This window comes from Bufo bufo, chromosome 3, assembly GCF_905171765.1.
Source record: "Bufo bufo chromosome 3, aBufBuf1.1, whole genome shotgun sequence".
Lineage (NCBI taxonomy): Eukaryota > Metazoa > Chordata > Amphibia > Anura > Bufonidae > Bufo > Bufo bufo.
Window position 1 is genome coordinate 527725427 of NC_053391.1, and position 17089 is coordinate 527742515.

At 43.4% G+C, this 17089-nt stretch overlaps 1 protein-coding gene across 2 annotated transcripts in view; it reads right to left on the reverse strand.

The window, feature by feature from the left end:
* The window catches only part of TDRD3 (tudor domain containing 3), a 367839-nt gene that overhangs the window by 57511 nt on the left and 293239 nt on the right, over positions 1-17089 (reverse strand). For both annotated transcript variants that reach the window (XM_040425380.1, XM_040425379.1), the window contains exon 11: positions 2768-3609. In XM_040425380.1, coding sequence (XP_040281314.1) covers positions 2768-3609 — 842 coding nt within the window. The remainder of the gene's footprint in view (positions 1-2767; positions 3610-17089) is intronic.

Here is a 17089-nt window from a genome sequence, read left to right on the forward strand (position 1 = left end):
CCGCGGTACCTCGCACAGGGACAGGGGTGATGCCGTTACCGTGGATTGTGGACAGCATAAGGACATCCCTCTTGTCCTTATACCTGACCAGCAACAGGTTTCCACTGGTAAGTGCACGGGTCTCACCCCTGGGGATAGGTACCTGGAGGGGGTAGGCAGGGAGGCCGCGTTGATTTTTCCGCACGGTCCCACAAGCGAACGTGGATCTGGCGGCAAGGGACCTGGACAAGGGAATGCTGGTATAAAAGTTGTCCACGTACAAGTGGTAACCCTTATCCAGCAGTGGGTACATAAGGTCCCACACGAGTTTCCCGCTAACACCCAGAGTGGGGGGACATTCTGGGGGTTCAATACGGGAATCTCGCCCCTCGTACACACGAAATTTGTAAGTGTACCCTGAGGCACTCTCACAAATTTTGTATAGCTTCACGCCATACCTCGACCGCTTTGTGGGAATATATTGGCGGAAACTGAGTCTCCCCTTGAACGCAACGAGAGACTCATCAACCGCGACCTCCCTTCCAGGTACGTAGGCCTGTTCAAATTTGGCCCCAAAGTGATCGATGACCGGCCGTATCTTATACAGCCGGTCATAGGCAGGATCACCTCAGGGTGGACATGCTGCATTATCGGAATAATGCAGACATTTCCGGATGGTCTCAAACCGGGGACGTGTCATGGCCATACTGTACAGTGGGGTCTGGTATAGGACGTCCCCACTCCAGTATTGCCTGACACTGGGTTTTTGGACTAGACCAATATGCAGCACGAGGCCCCAAAATGTCCTCATCTCGGCTGCACTGACAGGCTTCCAGCCACCGGGTCTAGCCAAAAATGAGCCTGTGTTTTGAGCGACGAACTTTTGGACGTACAGATTCATCTGCTCCACCATCAAATTCACCAGTGAGTTACTGAAAAAAAAACTAAAATAGTCTATTTCAGTAAACCCCACTGTGGGAATCTGGATTCCAGGATTGCCAGCAAAATCCGGAATCTCAGGCTCAAAGTCCACTGGGGGACACCAGCTAAGTTCATCGGCAGGGGGCTCAGGTGGACTTATTTGGTGGGCCGGGAAACCAGTACGAACCCCAGGGCGGCTCGTACTAGGGTGGGCCACAGGATCCCTAGCATGTGGGGCCCCTGGCTCCGCCTGGCGGCGTCTCCGCCGCCTTGGTGGCTCATCGTCATCAGATGATGATGAGGAGGATGCGGATGATAAAAGGAACGTGGGGTCATCCTCATCCTCACTGGGGTTCTCAGAGTCGGAGGCAATCTGGGCGTATGCCTCCTCGGCCGAGAACATCCGGCGGGCCATGGGTGTGTGTGCGTGTAGGTGTGCGTGTGTGGCAAACTTTATTATATGTGCGTGTGTGTGGGGGCAACGGGTGTTCGCGTACTAAAAAGTCCAGGCAAAAAAATGGGCAAGTGTTAGAAAAAAAAAAAGTTAAAACTTGCTGATCAGCGGTACAAAAAAAAAAAAAAAAAAGTACTTTTATTCCAAACTTCCATCTAACCCTAACCCAGACCCCCCCCTGCCACTTGCAAGTGGCAGGGGGGGGGGGGTCTGGGTTAGGGTTAGATGGAAGTTTGGAATAAAAGTACTTTTTTTTTTCTAACTTACTTTTCCCTTCTTTCCCTGCCTAACGGTGCCTCTCCCTCACTGACCCTAACCTACCTGGGTGGCGATGGGTGCAGGAGGGTGATGGATTCCAATTAGGGGGACACAGGAGCTGGTGCTGGACGATGCTGCACGGTCAGGGTGCTGGACAGGAAGAGGAGGGGAGAGAGGAGCGCAGGAAGTTTGAATCTCGCGCCTCTCTCCCCTGCACCAATCAGCACCCTGGACAGCGGCATTCAGCACCAGGGCCAGCACCGCCTCTCCAAATCCTCGGACTGCGATAGGTGGTGTATAATTACGCCACCGATCGCAGTCTTTTTCCGGTTCATCGGGTCACAGGACACCCGAATGGACCGGAAACGCAGAAAACCGCAGGTCTGAATTGACCTGCGGTTTTCTGCGATCGCCGTTACGGGGGGGTCAAATGACCCCCCCTGCATTGTTACGGGATGCCGGCTGAATGATTTCAGCCGAAATCCCGTTCCGATTAACCCCTGCGGCGCCGGAGTTCCGATTTTAAGTCAGGACGTACCGGTACGTCCTCGGTCCTTAAGGACTCGGGAAATAGGGCGTACCGGTACGTCCTAGGTCCTTAAGGGGTTAAAGAGATCACCACATAACTACATAAAGTGACTTGTCAGATTTGGAAAAAATGGCCTGAAAAATGGAAGGCTTGAAGGGGTTAAAATGTGGTACCAAAGAAAAGCAATACATCTCCAGTAGTCTCAGTCTTTAAAATCATAGAATGAATGGACAGAAATAATATGTACATTTATAACATAAAATGTCAAGATTTGGTATAAAAATTACAATTAGAACTGTATTTGTAATGTAGTAGGTTTAGATGAGTTAGACTAGGATCACCATTCAGAAATTGTAGAACTGCCGCAGCAATTTACATTACAATACATGTGGACTCGGCTTCAGTGCAGAAATGGGGGCATATTGAGGATTTTCAGATCTCATTTTGCTGCGGAATTGTCAAGGATTTTTAGCTTAGATTACATCCTTAGCAAATGTTCATGTAGACTTGATGTAAATTTACTGTGAAATGTGTGGTCAAATAATATATACCACATATGGATTTACCACATAATAATCCCAATCTAAATAAAACAAAATAAAGTATAAAATGTCTGAAGGCATTACCTTATTATCTTCCCAGTAAAGAGCTAAACATTCATCCCCTGGTCTCCAGCTAAAGGCAGTGTAGACATTATCCAGAATTCGCTCTGGCTTTATCGGACCAGATCTCTTTTTAGAGTTATTAGTATATAACATTTTATTTCTATCTTCTTGTGTTGAATTCAGAATTGATCCTATTGGCTTTATAGGGCCAATTCTTCGTTCTTTTTGTTCAAGTTCTCCATTTGATAAATCATTATTAGCACCATCTTTTACTAATGTTGCATGATAGTTAGATGACTCCATATTGGCACTGAAAGTTTTCTCGTTTGGTAAACTAGTGATTGCTTCACTGTTACTGGTCTGTGGTCTCCTGTCCATATAGAATTCTGAATTGTGTCTTTGGTCTTCTCTTCTACCACGTTTTTGCTGAGCAGCCTCTGTATTATTATTCTGAATGCCGATGTCCTCTCTGGTTTCAAGGAGGCTGGGACCTTTTATGTTCCTACATTGCATAGTATTATCTCTTTTTTTAAACGTACCATCAGTTTGGTAACTAGAGGAAGAATGTGAAAAATCCTTTAATCTGTCATTCCTTTGATATCCTCTTTCACACTTACTCCTGTCTTCTATCCATGGCTCTGAACTATGTTTTTCTGGACCTCGACTTCTTGGTGGCCCGTTACCTTCAAATGGTCTAGATGCATGTACTTCCCTTTGGAAACGAGGGGGTTTTTCATTCCTTGGACCTCTAGTATCATTTCGTGAAAACTGACGAGATTGGTTGTAATCCTTCACTCCATTCTGTTCCACATTTTGAACTCTGTGTTGTCCTTGGCTTTGAGGTTGAGTTTGTGGCTTGCTGTCTGCAAGAAGTAAACATTTAGATTAAACTGAAAGTTTGCGACGACAGATATATTTTTCCTTTTAAAGGGGTTGTCCTACTTATAAGAAAACTTTCCATTGCCCCAAGTGTGATAAAACAATAAAATAACATACACAGACTGCTTAAAGGGGTTGTCCTTTTTTTTCTCTCATCACACAGCTGATCAGGATAGGTTATCAGTATGACCCCTTTAATCCCCTGCCGACTCTTGTGCTGCAGTTCTGGTTCTCACTCTCAGTTTCTGTTCACAAGCTATAGTGGTGACATTGCAGTATACAATATATGACTGCAGCCAATCACTAGCCTAAACAGTATATAGCATGAGACTGATAAGATCAGTAATTGGCTGCAGCAGGCAAGTACCATATATGGTTATGTCACCGCTGCAACCTGTAAACACAAACTGGAGGTAATTATTTTTTCCCATTTGGGGATGCTGGGGAAGTTTTCTTAGAAGTCTTGAGAGCTACATGGCACTGCTACTTTGGCCTCATGCACACGACCGTTGTGTTTCGTTCCGCAAAATGGGGTTCCGTTGTTCCGTGATCCGTTTATGTTTCCGTGTGTGGTCCTTTATTTTTGGACGATCACCAGACATGAAGGAAAGTAAAAAAAAAGTCTAAGTCAAGTTTGCCATGCAAATGATAGGAAAAAAACGGACACGGACGCATGGACGCGGATGACAATCTTGTGTGCCTCCGCGTTTTTCACGGTCCCATTGACTTGAATGGGTCCGCGAACCGTTGTCCGTCCAAAAAATAGGACAGGTTATATTTTTTGGACGGACTGGAACCACCGATCACGGACGCGGATGACAAACGGTGCATTAGCCGAGTTTTCAACGGACCCATTGAAAGTCAATGGGTCAGCAGAAAATCACGAAAAACGGAACAACGGACACGGAATAAAACAACGGTCGTGTGCATGAGGCCTTTGTCGTTTTGCAGAGTTGTTAGTTACAGATGGCATGGCACAGGGTTTAGGCTGAAAAATAGCTTTAGGCTCATTGTTCTCCTTTGGAGACTATTAATATATATACAGACCCTGATCTTGGCTAGAGATGAGCGAAGTTGCGGAAAATTGGATTCAGCTGCTTTGTCGAATTTCACAAAGAAATTCGTTTCATGATGAATTACTTTGTCACAAAGAGCATTTCTTTGTATGTAGGGGGCGCAATGACGGAAAATGGCAACGTCCCCCATCATTGAACCCTAAGATGCTGCGTTCATCGCTGAACGCGGCATCAGAGATTAACATTGAGGGCTTTCAGGGGTTAATCTGGTAAAAAAAAAATACTTTGTCCATTTTGATCGCATAGAGGCCATTTTGATTGAAGACTGCGCAAAACGGGAGATTTCGTGCAGTGTTTTCAATAAAGATGGATGCGGCGGCCTCTTTGAGCGCAAATGGATGAAGTATGTATTTTTTTCATATTTACACCCATGTCAGGGAAAATGGATTCATTGCCACAAAGTGCGAGGAAACTCGTCTTCACAGGGAATCAAATTTTTCCAGAAATTCAATGGAAGCCCACTTCGGATACTTCGATTCGCTCAACACTAATCTTGACCTTTCCCTACAAACGTTAAATACCCGATAATCAATTCTAGGCGATTGGATTGCTAATATACATACATCTCATTTTGGAGACATATACACTATAATATCAGGTTTGCTGCCTAATGTCAGTGGCAACCGGTCAGAGTCCACAAGGAGATTTTAGTCTGAATATGATGCAATAACGGTTATAAGGCTATGTGCTTATGGGAATATTGATCCATACAGCACAATTTATTTGTGGAAAGGGTCTATTATATTTTAACATACAGTTCATGAAGATGAAGACAAGGTACGAAATGGGCTACAATCAGACAAGGCTTTTATCTTTTGTTGGCACCATTAACACTTGATGCTAGAAAACAGGCAAACACAAATTAAAATCCATGGCAAGTTTCACAGCTGGACACAGTGAATCTGAGCGTTCTCTTCCGTCACACCTTTTACATGTTCCTACTCATTTCAGCTGATTGCTAGCGGTCTATTTCCTTTGCTGCCTGCCAACCTTTCAAAAATGCAGGTCATCATTCAAAAGAAGAATATGACATATCCACCACCTAACAAGTGCACTATGGACAAGTTTCCATGCAATGAAAAGCAATTTTGCAATTATTTTATCTTTCACATTTCAACAGGTGCAATATTTTTTTCCCCAAAATTCTTAACCTGTTAAGGCTGAGTTCACACAAGCGTGTCCGGATAAGGTCCGGATGCGTTGCGGCAAACCAGCGCGAGTAGGTACCCAATTGCAGTCACTTTTGACTGCGATCGCGTTCCGTTGTTCAGTTTTTATCGCGCGGGTGCAATGCGTTTTGCACGCGCGTGATAAAAAATTGACTGTGGTACCCAGACCCGAACTTCTTCACTGAAGTTCAGGTTTAGGTTCAAGGTTATGTAAATGTAATTATTTTCACTTATAACATGGTTATAAGGGAAAATAATAGCATTCTTTAATACAGAATGCTTAGTAGGTGGTCAATTGAGGGTTAAAAAAAAATTTACTCACCTTCTCCTCTTGATCGCGTAGCTGCCGGTCTCTTCTTCTTTAATCATGAGCTTCCGGCTAAAGGACCTGTGGTGACGTCAGATCACATGGTCCATCACCACGGTGATGGATCATGTGATTGGACCATGTGATATGACGTCACCACAGGTCCTTTAGCCGGCAGCTCATGATTAAAGAAGTAATAAGAGACCGGCAGCTACGCGATCAAGAGGAGAAGGGGAGTTAATTATTTTTTAACCCTCAATTGACCACCTACTAAGCATTCTGTATTAAAGAATGCTATTATTTTCCCTTATAACCATGTTATAAGGGAAAATAATACAGTGAATAGACTGTCATCTTAGCAACCATGCGTGAAAATCGCACCGCATCCGCACTTGATTGCGGATGCTTGCGATTTTCACTCAGCCCTATTCACTTCTATGGGGCCTGCGTTGCGTGATAAACGTAAATAGAAGTATGCTGCGATTTTCACGCAACGCATAAGTGATGCGTGAAAATCACAGCTCATGTGCACAGCCCCATAGAAATTAATGGGTCCAGATTCAGTGCGGGTGCAATGCGTTCACCTCCCGCATCTCGCCCGTGTGAACTCAGCCTAAGGCCTCTTTCACATGAGCATGACGGATTGGGTCCAGATGCGCTCAGGGTGTGTTCAGTGAAACTCGCACCATTTTGCAAGCAATTTCAGTCAGTTTGTCTGCGATTGCGTTCAGTTGTTCAGTTTTTTCCGCGAGGGCGCAATGCGTTTTGATGAGTTTTTCACGCGCGTGATAAAAAACGGAAGGTTTACAAACAACATCTCTTAGCAACCATCAGTGAAAAACGCATCGCATCCGCACTTGCTTGCGGATGCAACGCGTTTTTCACCGAGGCCCCATTCACGTCTATAGGGCCAGGGCTGCGTGAAAAACGCAGAATATAGAACACGCTGCATTTTTCACGCAACGCAGAACTGATACGTGAAAAAAAACGCTCATGTACACAGACCCATTGAAATGAATGGGTCAAGATTCAGTACAGGTGCTATGCTCGTGTGAAAAAGCCGTGAAGACTTGCAACCCTTTACTGCATTCCCTATTAGGTCATATAGATGTCATTGGGGGTGACCTGTCCTGTTTATTCTGCAATATGCGAGCACCGGCTGCGTGCTCCCCGCACATCCCGCTTGAATGGGTCCGCAATCCGGATCTGCGGTGCTTCCGTGGTGTCTCTGTCCGTGCCTCCGCACCGCAAAAGAATAGAACATGTTCAATTTTTTTGCAGTGCAGACAGATCACGGAACCATTCAAGTTGAATGATTCTCGATCCGTCCTGGCCGCCGACACAAAATTGGTATTAATAAAAGTTACAGTTCACACCACAAAAATGAGCCCTCACACATAACTATAAAAAAGTTATGGGGGCCAGAATATAGTGATGAAAAGAAGAAAATCATTTTTTCCAAAGCTTTTAATTTTTTTCCAGTATTTCCAGTATGATAGCTAGTACATGCAGGCCCGCGCTCTGACCTAACCCTGTGCACGTCAGGTCATCGTGGGGAGGACGCCACAGTCCTCAGAGCAGCGGCAACAGAGGTACGTCAGGATAAGCCTCCTACACATGGAGAACAGTCCACAGTTTTTTATTGAACTACTGATCATGGGGGTAATATGAGATCAGACACCCCATGCTCATAACTCCCCCCATTGTCAGATCATCTGAGCATGGGGGGGGGGTTGTCTGAGCATTGTGGGTGATCAGAGCATGGGGGTGTCCGATATCTGATGTCTCATCTGAGTATTAGGGGTCTCATTTTGGAGGTCTGATGAGGATTGCTTTGTTTTTTTCTTCCATATTTTTCTCCTCTAAAACCTAGGTGGGTCTTACATAGGATGGAAAATAATTGGAGGAAACAAAACAAAACTAGGAATCCAAACAAAATCAAAGCCAGCCTCCACCCATCAGTAAGGAGAACGCTGCAACGTCACCACACTAAACATGGCAGTGTCCGGGAAACATAAAGCCAAGCGTAAATATGAAGATGAACACAGAACATTTCTACCGGAGTGGGAGGATTTATATTTTTTCATTGAGAGGAAAGGGAAGCCATTCTGTCTGATATGCCAGACATCAATATCACATTTTAAAGCTTCAAATATTCAGCGCCTCTTTGCCTCACAACATGCTAAAATGGACCACGACTTTCCGCCAGGTACCGAACTTCGCAAACACAAGCTAAATGCATTGAAACGCCACTGAGAACAACAGACTCAGTTCTTTAAGAAACTTCAAAACATTCAGAAACTGTCATTCTTGTATCCTATCAACTGCATGGAATATCGCTCGCGCAAAAAAAAAACATACAATGAAGGGGAATTTGTGAAAAAATGCCTTAGTGACACAATTGCAATCTTGTCTCCAGAAGATGAACGTTTGAAACGAATGTATCAGACCTCCAATTGTCATGTCGAACACAGAATATCAGACATTCACAGTGCAGTTGAAACAGCCGCACTCTGACCTGGATGAGTCTACTGACATACAAGACAAGCCTCAGTTGGCAATTTTTGTACGGTCTGTATCAGACAACTGTACAATAAGGGTACTTTCACACTTGTGGCAGAGGATTCTGGCAGGCAGTTCCGGTGACGGAACTGCCTGCCGGATCCGTCAAAATGTATGCAAACTGATGGCATTTGTCATACGGATCAGGATCCTGATTCATATGACAAATGCATTGAAATGCCGGATCCGTCTCTCCGGTGTCATCCAGAAAAATGGATCCGGCATTAATTTTTTCAAATTTTTTAGTGGTCTCAGCATGCGCAGACCGCAATGCCAGATCCGTTTTGCCGGAACACTCGGGGACGGATCTGGCATTAATGCATGTCTATGGGAAAAAACGGCAAGCCTTCCGGAATTTTGGACGGAGATAAAACCGCAGCATGCTACGGTATTATCTCTGTCCTGAAAAGTCAAAAAGACTGAATTGAAGACATCCTGATGTATCCTGAACGGATTGATCTCCATTCAGAATGCATTAGGTTAAAACTGATCAGTTCTTTTCCGGTATTGAGCCCCTAGGACGGAACTCAATGCCGGAAAAGAATATCGCTAGTGTGAAAGTACCCTAAAAGAAGAGCTACTTGATATTGTCCCGTTAACAGACAGAACTCTTGGCAGCGATATGAAAGAGACCCTGATGACTGTAGTTGAAAAGGCAAATTTGCCATTAACAAAACTCACAGCCATAACCACAGATGGAGCACCGTCTATGATAGGATCTGTGAATGGCCTTGTCAGGCTATGTAAATGTGATGACCAATTTCCTGAATTTTGGACATTTCATTGCATCACTCATCAGGAGCAGCTGGTGTCTAAAAAGCTAAATTAAGTCCACGTCATGATGCCTGTTCTGGAAATTGTCAATTTTATTCGCACTCATGCGCTTAATCACAGACAGTTCAGAAATCTCATTGCAGACCTTGATGAGAACCTTCCCAGTGATTTGCCACTTCACTGCTCTGTAAGGTGGCTCTCAAGAGGTAAGGTGATATCTCATTTATTTTGAACTTTTGAGTCAGGTAAAGTAGTTTCTGGTAGAAAAACACAAAGACTATCCTGTGCTCTCTGATTCCCAGTGGATTTTGGATCTGGCATTTCTGGTGGACATGCTGCACCACCTGGATAGACTCAACCTTGAGCTCCAAGGGAAATTAAAGATGCTGCCCGATCTAGTGCAAACAGTTTTTGCATTTGTTAACAAGCTCAAGCTTTTTAAAACTCATCTGAGAAAGGGAGAACTAACACATTTCCTCTCTGTGTCAAATGCAAGTGCCCAAGCTGCTGAGATCCTAAAAAGGAGAACTTCTTGAAAACCTACAACAGACCTTTGAGGACAGATTCCAGGATCTACAACTGAAGAGGCCACACATTACATTCCTCGCTAACCCTTTTGCTGCCAATTCAGATTGTTTGAAACCCCCGCTGGTGACAGATGAAGCAACAACTCAAATTGAGATGATTGAACTTTTGGACGATGACCGACTCAGGTCAATTCTGATTGAGGGAACCCTGGAGTTTTGGAAAATTGTGCCTATGGAGAAGTATCCCAATGTAAAACGAGCTGCACTGAAGCTTCTGTCAATGTTTGGCTCAACCTATGTTTGTGAATCAGTTTTTTCCACCCTGAAACATGTGAAATCAAAGCATTGCTCTGTTCTTATTGACACACATGTAAAGAATTGCTTCGAGTAGCAACTACTGAATACAAGCCATATTTAAAACACATTGTGAAAAGCAAAGATTGCCAGAAGTCTCACTAAAGTTGTATAGGTAGTAAAGGTGGTTTAAATACACTTTTACGTGTTTGAAAACTCAAATGCAGTAATACGGTCGTGTGCATGTATAGCTTGTGGCTCCTGGCAGTCATACTTTTTTTTTGTGGCTCTTTGTGTCTGTAAGGTTGGCCACCCCTGGTATAATGCATCAAGTCATATTTAAGCTGGTTACTATCTGATTAATGTGTGTGTAAGGCCTCATGCACACGACCGTATTCTGTTTCCGTGTCTGTTCCGTTTTTTTTGCGGATAGGATGCGGACCCATTCATTTTGATGGGACCGCAAAAAACGCGGACAGCACACCGTGTGCTGTCCGCATCAGTATGTCCGTCCCGCTGCTCCGCAAAAAAAATAGTTCATGTCCTATTTTTTTCTAGTTTGCGGACAAGGATAGGCATTATTACAATGGATCTGCAAAAAAAACGGATGCCATACGGAACGTCATCCGTTTTTTTTTGCGGATCCGCAATTTGCAGACCTCAAAACACATATGGTCGTGTGCAGGAGGCCTAAGACAGACATCCAGAAAAATAGAATCCGATCAGCATAAAAGCCTTTCCTTGTGAACATCCTTTCTGGGCCTGACACACTTCAACAGAACAAAAAAACTGAACGTTGAATGCTGGGATAAAAAGTCATTACAGACCATTACTAGCTTTCAAGTGAATCGCTGGTACAGACTGTTCATCTGTTCTCACTTCCACAGAAACAAATCACGTAAAATGTCTATATCTGAACCGTTTTTTGTAAAAGGCCTATTAAGGGCAGGAATAAGCCACTATTTGTCATATTTGTACTCTGTCACACTGTCTCTAGTACTTTGCAATCTATGTTTGCTTGTGGTATTTCAGGAAGGTTTTAAAGGGAACATGTCAACTAGAAAATGCATATTAAACCGCCAACAGAAGCTTATTGCAGCCTGTAGCAAGATTATAAAGGTGTCTGTGTCTTTTCTGTACAACGCGCCAAAAGTCTGAAAAAAGACTTTTATTCAACTGGCCGCGCTATGTAAACGATAGTCTTGAAGTCAAGGGGGCAGCAGCTTTCTCGCCTGAAGTCAAGCGTGCCCCGCTCCCTTGCCTGCCCCTTATTATTTGATTGATAGGATGTCCAATTCCTTCACTGCTGGGCGATTGAGCGTAGTCTCGCACATGCGCAGGCTCTCATGTGCGAGTGCCTTATCATTGAGCCTACCTCACAGCGGAGAGGAACAGTGCGCACATAGCGCACCCAGTTGAATAAACGTTTTTTCAGACTTTCGGCGCGTTGTACAGAAAATACACAGACACTTTATAATCATGCTACAGGCTGCAATAAGGTACTGTTGGCGGTTTAATATGCATTTTCTAGGTGACAGGTTCCCTTTAATGGCTGGCTTCTAAGTCACAGTAATAAAAGTCAACTGAAGAAGTGCTATGCTAACAAAAAAAAACTACTCATACTGCTATAGTATACAGATAATCTACATTATCCTAAACTATACACAGAAACACCTGAAATATAGTCTAGCAGGAAAGCTGTGTCCTGTTGTGTGAGTGTATCACCCGCAATATAATGTAAAGGGAATGTAAAAACTCATTATATCAAGGAGTTTCATATCCATGTGGCAAAGTTTTATGCATAAGTCAATAACCAACCCATTACTTACTTTTGGCTATCAAACGAGGTGTAGTTCACTACATAATGTATTTGGTGCTCTCTTAGGGTGGTCATACAAATACATACATTGCTCTTCAAAGGGTACTTACATACAAGCCAGTAAGAAAGCACAAAGTACTGATCATTCTCATCTTATCTGGCTGTGCTTTAGGGCCTCATGCACACGACCGTTGTTTTGGTCCACATCTGAGACGCAGTTTTTGTGGCTCGGATGCGGACCCATTTAGTTCAATGGGACCGCAAAAGATGCGGACAGCACTCCGTGTGCTGTTCGCATCCGTTGCTCCGTTCCATAGCCCCCGCAAAAAAATATATAACATGTCCTATTCTTGTCCGTTTTGCGGACAAGAATAGGCATTTCTACAATGGGCCGTCCGTTCCGCAAATTGCGGAAGGCACACGGTCGGCTTCCATTTTTTGCGGATCCACGGTTTGCGGACCGCAAAAAACGGAACGGTTGTGTGCATGAGGCCTTAGTCACAACTCTAAAGGGTCCCATACACATTATTAGGCTACATGCACACGACCGTATGTGTTTTGCGGTCCGCAAATTGCGGATACGCCCCAAAAAAACGGATGACGTCCGTATGCCATTTTTTTTGCGGATCCATTGTAACAATGCCTAAAAAGGACAAGAATAGGACATGTTCTATTTTTTTTGCGGGGACATACTGATATACTGACGCGGACAGCACACTATGTGCTGTCCGCATTTTTTGCAGACCTATTGAAATGAATGGGTCCACATCCTATCCGCAAAAAAACGGAACGGACATGGAAAAAAACAGCGTTCGTGGGCATGTAGCCTTATATTGTTGGATGAACCACTGTTTTTGGTGGGGCCGGTCAACAAGCTAAAGAGTATGGGGAGCTCCTGAGCATGTTTAATCCATCAACGGCTTTCTCCTCCATTTCCTTTGAAAACACATACAGTCTCAGCCAAGTCAAGCATGTATGGGGCAGTCAAGAGAGATAGCGGTCAGCCAAAAGAGTGTATGGTCAACAGATAATGAAGATGTAAGGGCACCTTAAAAGGGGTGTCCTCAGGATAGGTCATCAATCACGGATTGCTTCTTTAAGTAGAACTTGTCCAATGGTCAAAGATGGCAGTTGTAATCCACATTACCAAATTTCATGTCCAAGTACTAAGTGGGTCATTTATTATACTGAAATACGCCTAAATTAGGGGCATTTCAGGTGCAGATGCTGATATTTGCTACTTCTCCAAGCTCACGCCAGGTCTAAAATTGTAGGCGTGGGCGGGGAAGGAAACGGGTCAGTTCAGAAGTTGTCTTACATTTAGAACTGGCGCAGGATGTGCCGAACTTATAGGGGGGGCCTGCTCCTCTTCATAACTTCGGCGGATCCTCTGCCAGCTATGGGGCTTTATTAAGATCAGCGTCTAAAATGCCAGTCTTAATAAATGTGCTCCTAAGTGTGCAAAATGCACACATGAACCAAATGAGGCAGGGAAAAAAAACATCAAATAACTTCATAGGTGCTCTTCTGCAGTAGCGAGATAAATAATCCAGCAGATGGTTTAAGAGCAACAGCAGAAAAAAGTTCCAGCACTATTGAAGATTCAGTTGCTTTGTCTTTATTTTCGGTAACAAATCTCACCCCCCACATTGACGCGTTTCGAACTATACCGTTCGTAGTCATAACTGTGTGCACTGCCTGATCCTCGGGTTTAAATAGATCCATTCCCCCTGGAAAAAAGGGGGAGGGTAACCACACCCCCAGGGCGAGGCAAAGCTACACCCATTATCTACATTTGTAACTATTCAGCTCTGTTCCCATCATTTATGTGCTGAATCCGTCATTTCCATTATTTTCCTATAACGGAAATAATAGTGCAGATGTGAATGTGCCCTAAGGTCTCAGATTTACCGAACAGCTGAGTGATACCTTCTTTGATCTGCACAAAGAGAGGAGTGTAGGAAATACCATACCTCAGAAGATTATGCTGCAAAATGACCTCAAAAGGAGTGGATTAATGCAAACTTTCCCCAAAGTGGAAGTTTCTGGGAAGGTTTGTGGACAGAACAGGATGGGCTTTATGGAAGGAATTTATGATGAGGAGAATCTTTGAAGACGGTTTTGATGGCGTTTGCATTGAATCTGCAATTGAAATCTGATGCACTTTTTATTTTTTACACCTCATCATTTTTGCAGCTTTCTATAAAGTTGAAATTGATAAATTTGGTGTACAAATAACATAGCGAAGTACAGCCCACTTTCAAAAAAATCTAAAAAGTATAAATTTGTACGCATGTGCCAAAATGTTTTACTTTTTTAAGGCAGAAAATTGGCACACATTATATGATAAATTCCCCCCAATATGTCTAACAAATGGGGATTCAATGCGATTCCTGCTTGCAGGTTGCAGTGCCCTGTACAGGACTGTGTTCATTTTATACTACAATAGATCTTTCTTTAAAAGAGCTGTGCAAAAATGGGAGAATTTTTGGCAAACCCCCTACTTGGCCAGACCTGTGAAGGGAAGTTTACTTAATTGCTTCCCGATGCTGGCTCCCCACTCCTTCTCCTGGCCGAAGACATCCGGCAGCCAATCACTGCCCATGGTGGCAACCGGATCCCCTTGTGTCATGTGACTATTTCTTATAAAGTAAGGGGAACTGGTCACTACCGAGGACAGTAATTGGTTGCAGGAGGCGGCAAACTAGATGTTTTTCCAGGAAAGGAGCGCAGCAGAGCATTGCAAACCGGAAGGAGTACAAGCGGGAAGCAAGCAGTTGGAAGCAAACTTTCCTCTACAGGTCTGGCCAAGTGTGGGGTGGGGGTTTTACAAAAAAAACAAACATTCTTATTGCTTTGCACAACCCCTTTAAGCCTTTTGATGTGGAAATTTCTTTTTAGGAACTGGAACATAAAAAGAATATATATATTATATATATATATATATATATATATATATATATATATATATATATATATAGAAACTGACAGCACATCCAGTAGAAAAAAGAAATAATTTATTGGACCACAGTGGCACAGTGAGGCGACGTTTCGGCTCAAAACACAGAGCCTTTCTCAAGCAACAAACACAAGTGAAATACATAGTATAAATAGATGTACAAAATTAGGGGGTGGAGAAATCAATGAATACAAGCAATTAAGTAAAAATGAATATAACAATCAATATACAACTATGCCACTACAATAGCAACTATGGGTAACCTTTTCAGCATCTAAGATGGCGCGTCTGTACATGAACCCTTATGAGCATGCGCACTGGAGTGTGGATAGACTAGATCGATCTTGCTGCGTCCGATTGGTGGGGTGTGACGTGAGACGCCTACCTTAGACGTAGCATGACGCGATTTTGCGGAGACGTACCCTGACGCCTGCGCACTCTCTAGAGCTAGACGCCAACTTTGGCCATTGCCGACATGTGGGAGTACGCTGACTCTATATGGTATGTCACCATCTGTATCTCTGGCTCCTCCTGTTTTTTTTAATTAATGCAATGAAATTTATGTAAAGCAGCTGATTCACATTGGCGCCACTTATACTTGTATTTTGATTATGTTATATTATATTGTATTTTTGTAATTGATATACACAATCATGTATCACAATCCTTATTATAAGAATTTCCTGTATTGTTTCCACTTAATAATCATGTATATTGATTGTTATATTCATTTTTACTTAATTGCTTGTATTCATTGATTTCTCCACCCCCTAATTTTGTACATCTATTTATACTATGTATTTCACTTGTGTTTGTTGCTTGAGAAAGGCTCTGTGTTTTGAGCCGAAACGTCGCCTCACTGTGCCACTGTGGTCCAATAAATTATTTATTTTTTCTACTGGATGTGCTGTCCGTTTCCATCTACATTTGTGGGTAAGCAGTGACACCCTTGGACATAGCACCCGCTGTTCATATTGAGAATTGGTGCTGCCACATTTTTCTTCTTTATATTTTTCACTTGTTGGCCTAGCACAATTTTGTCTGTATAGACGCCTCTTTTTTCCCTTTTTTTTCAACATGGATATCGATTCTCCACGTGGCTCCACCTACTCACAGGAAGAGGCAGAACAGATTATACAGGGCATCGGGGGAGATGCCACCTTTTTAAACACCCCATCTGTGAAAGAATTAAAGAAACAACTTGAAGTCCTTGGGCCTACCTATAACCACCCTGGGTGAATACTATAAAGCCCAAAGGATTCCTCGAGGTATGAGATCACACTTACGACCTAATTAGTTTTTTCATAACTCCATTTATTGCAAGAAACTTGAAGCCCTGTCCAACAGATATTCTCTGGACTTTATCCTTTTGAATATCCAATACATTCAAGAAGAATTATCCTCTACAGCTGTTGAAATCAGTGACATTGAACGGGCATTACAAATATCTATGGCCCCTGAGGAATTTACTCAGTTCTCAGACAATGTGTCGCATCATGTATCTAAACGCTCAAAATGGATCCGTGATCTGGAGGATTATAAAAGAGGCTCCATTTACACATGGCAGTTTGACAACAATGTGTCCAATCAGAAAGATAGAAAGAGAAAGAAAAATATACAGTCATCAGGAACAGAGCAGCTTGCCTCTTTTTTAGGAAACAGAAGCGGCAACCAGCAGAAAAAAGAGGCCGCACCAGACGTGGTGGCCGCAGACATCGACGAACCCCCAAAATTGCGCAACAACAAGATCCGTGTACAGGGTGGCAAATCACAGATGCCAAAGAGGAAATAACTGTAATCAATTTGTCTTCCAGGACACTTATTCCCATGCAAGTAAGTGTCCTGAATAGGGGATTAACTTTTTGCCTGTCGACCCCACTGAATGTGTTTGATTTGGATGTTGATTTGTCAGATTTTTTTTCGCAGGATCAAGCTAAAAGCTTGGTTCCATAATAGGACGCGGACCAATACCGCTCA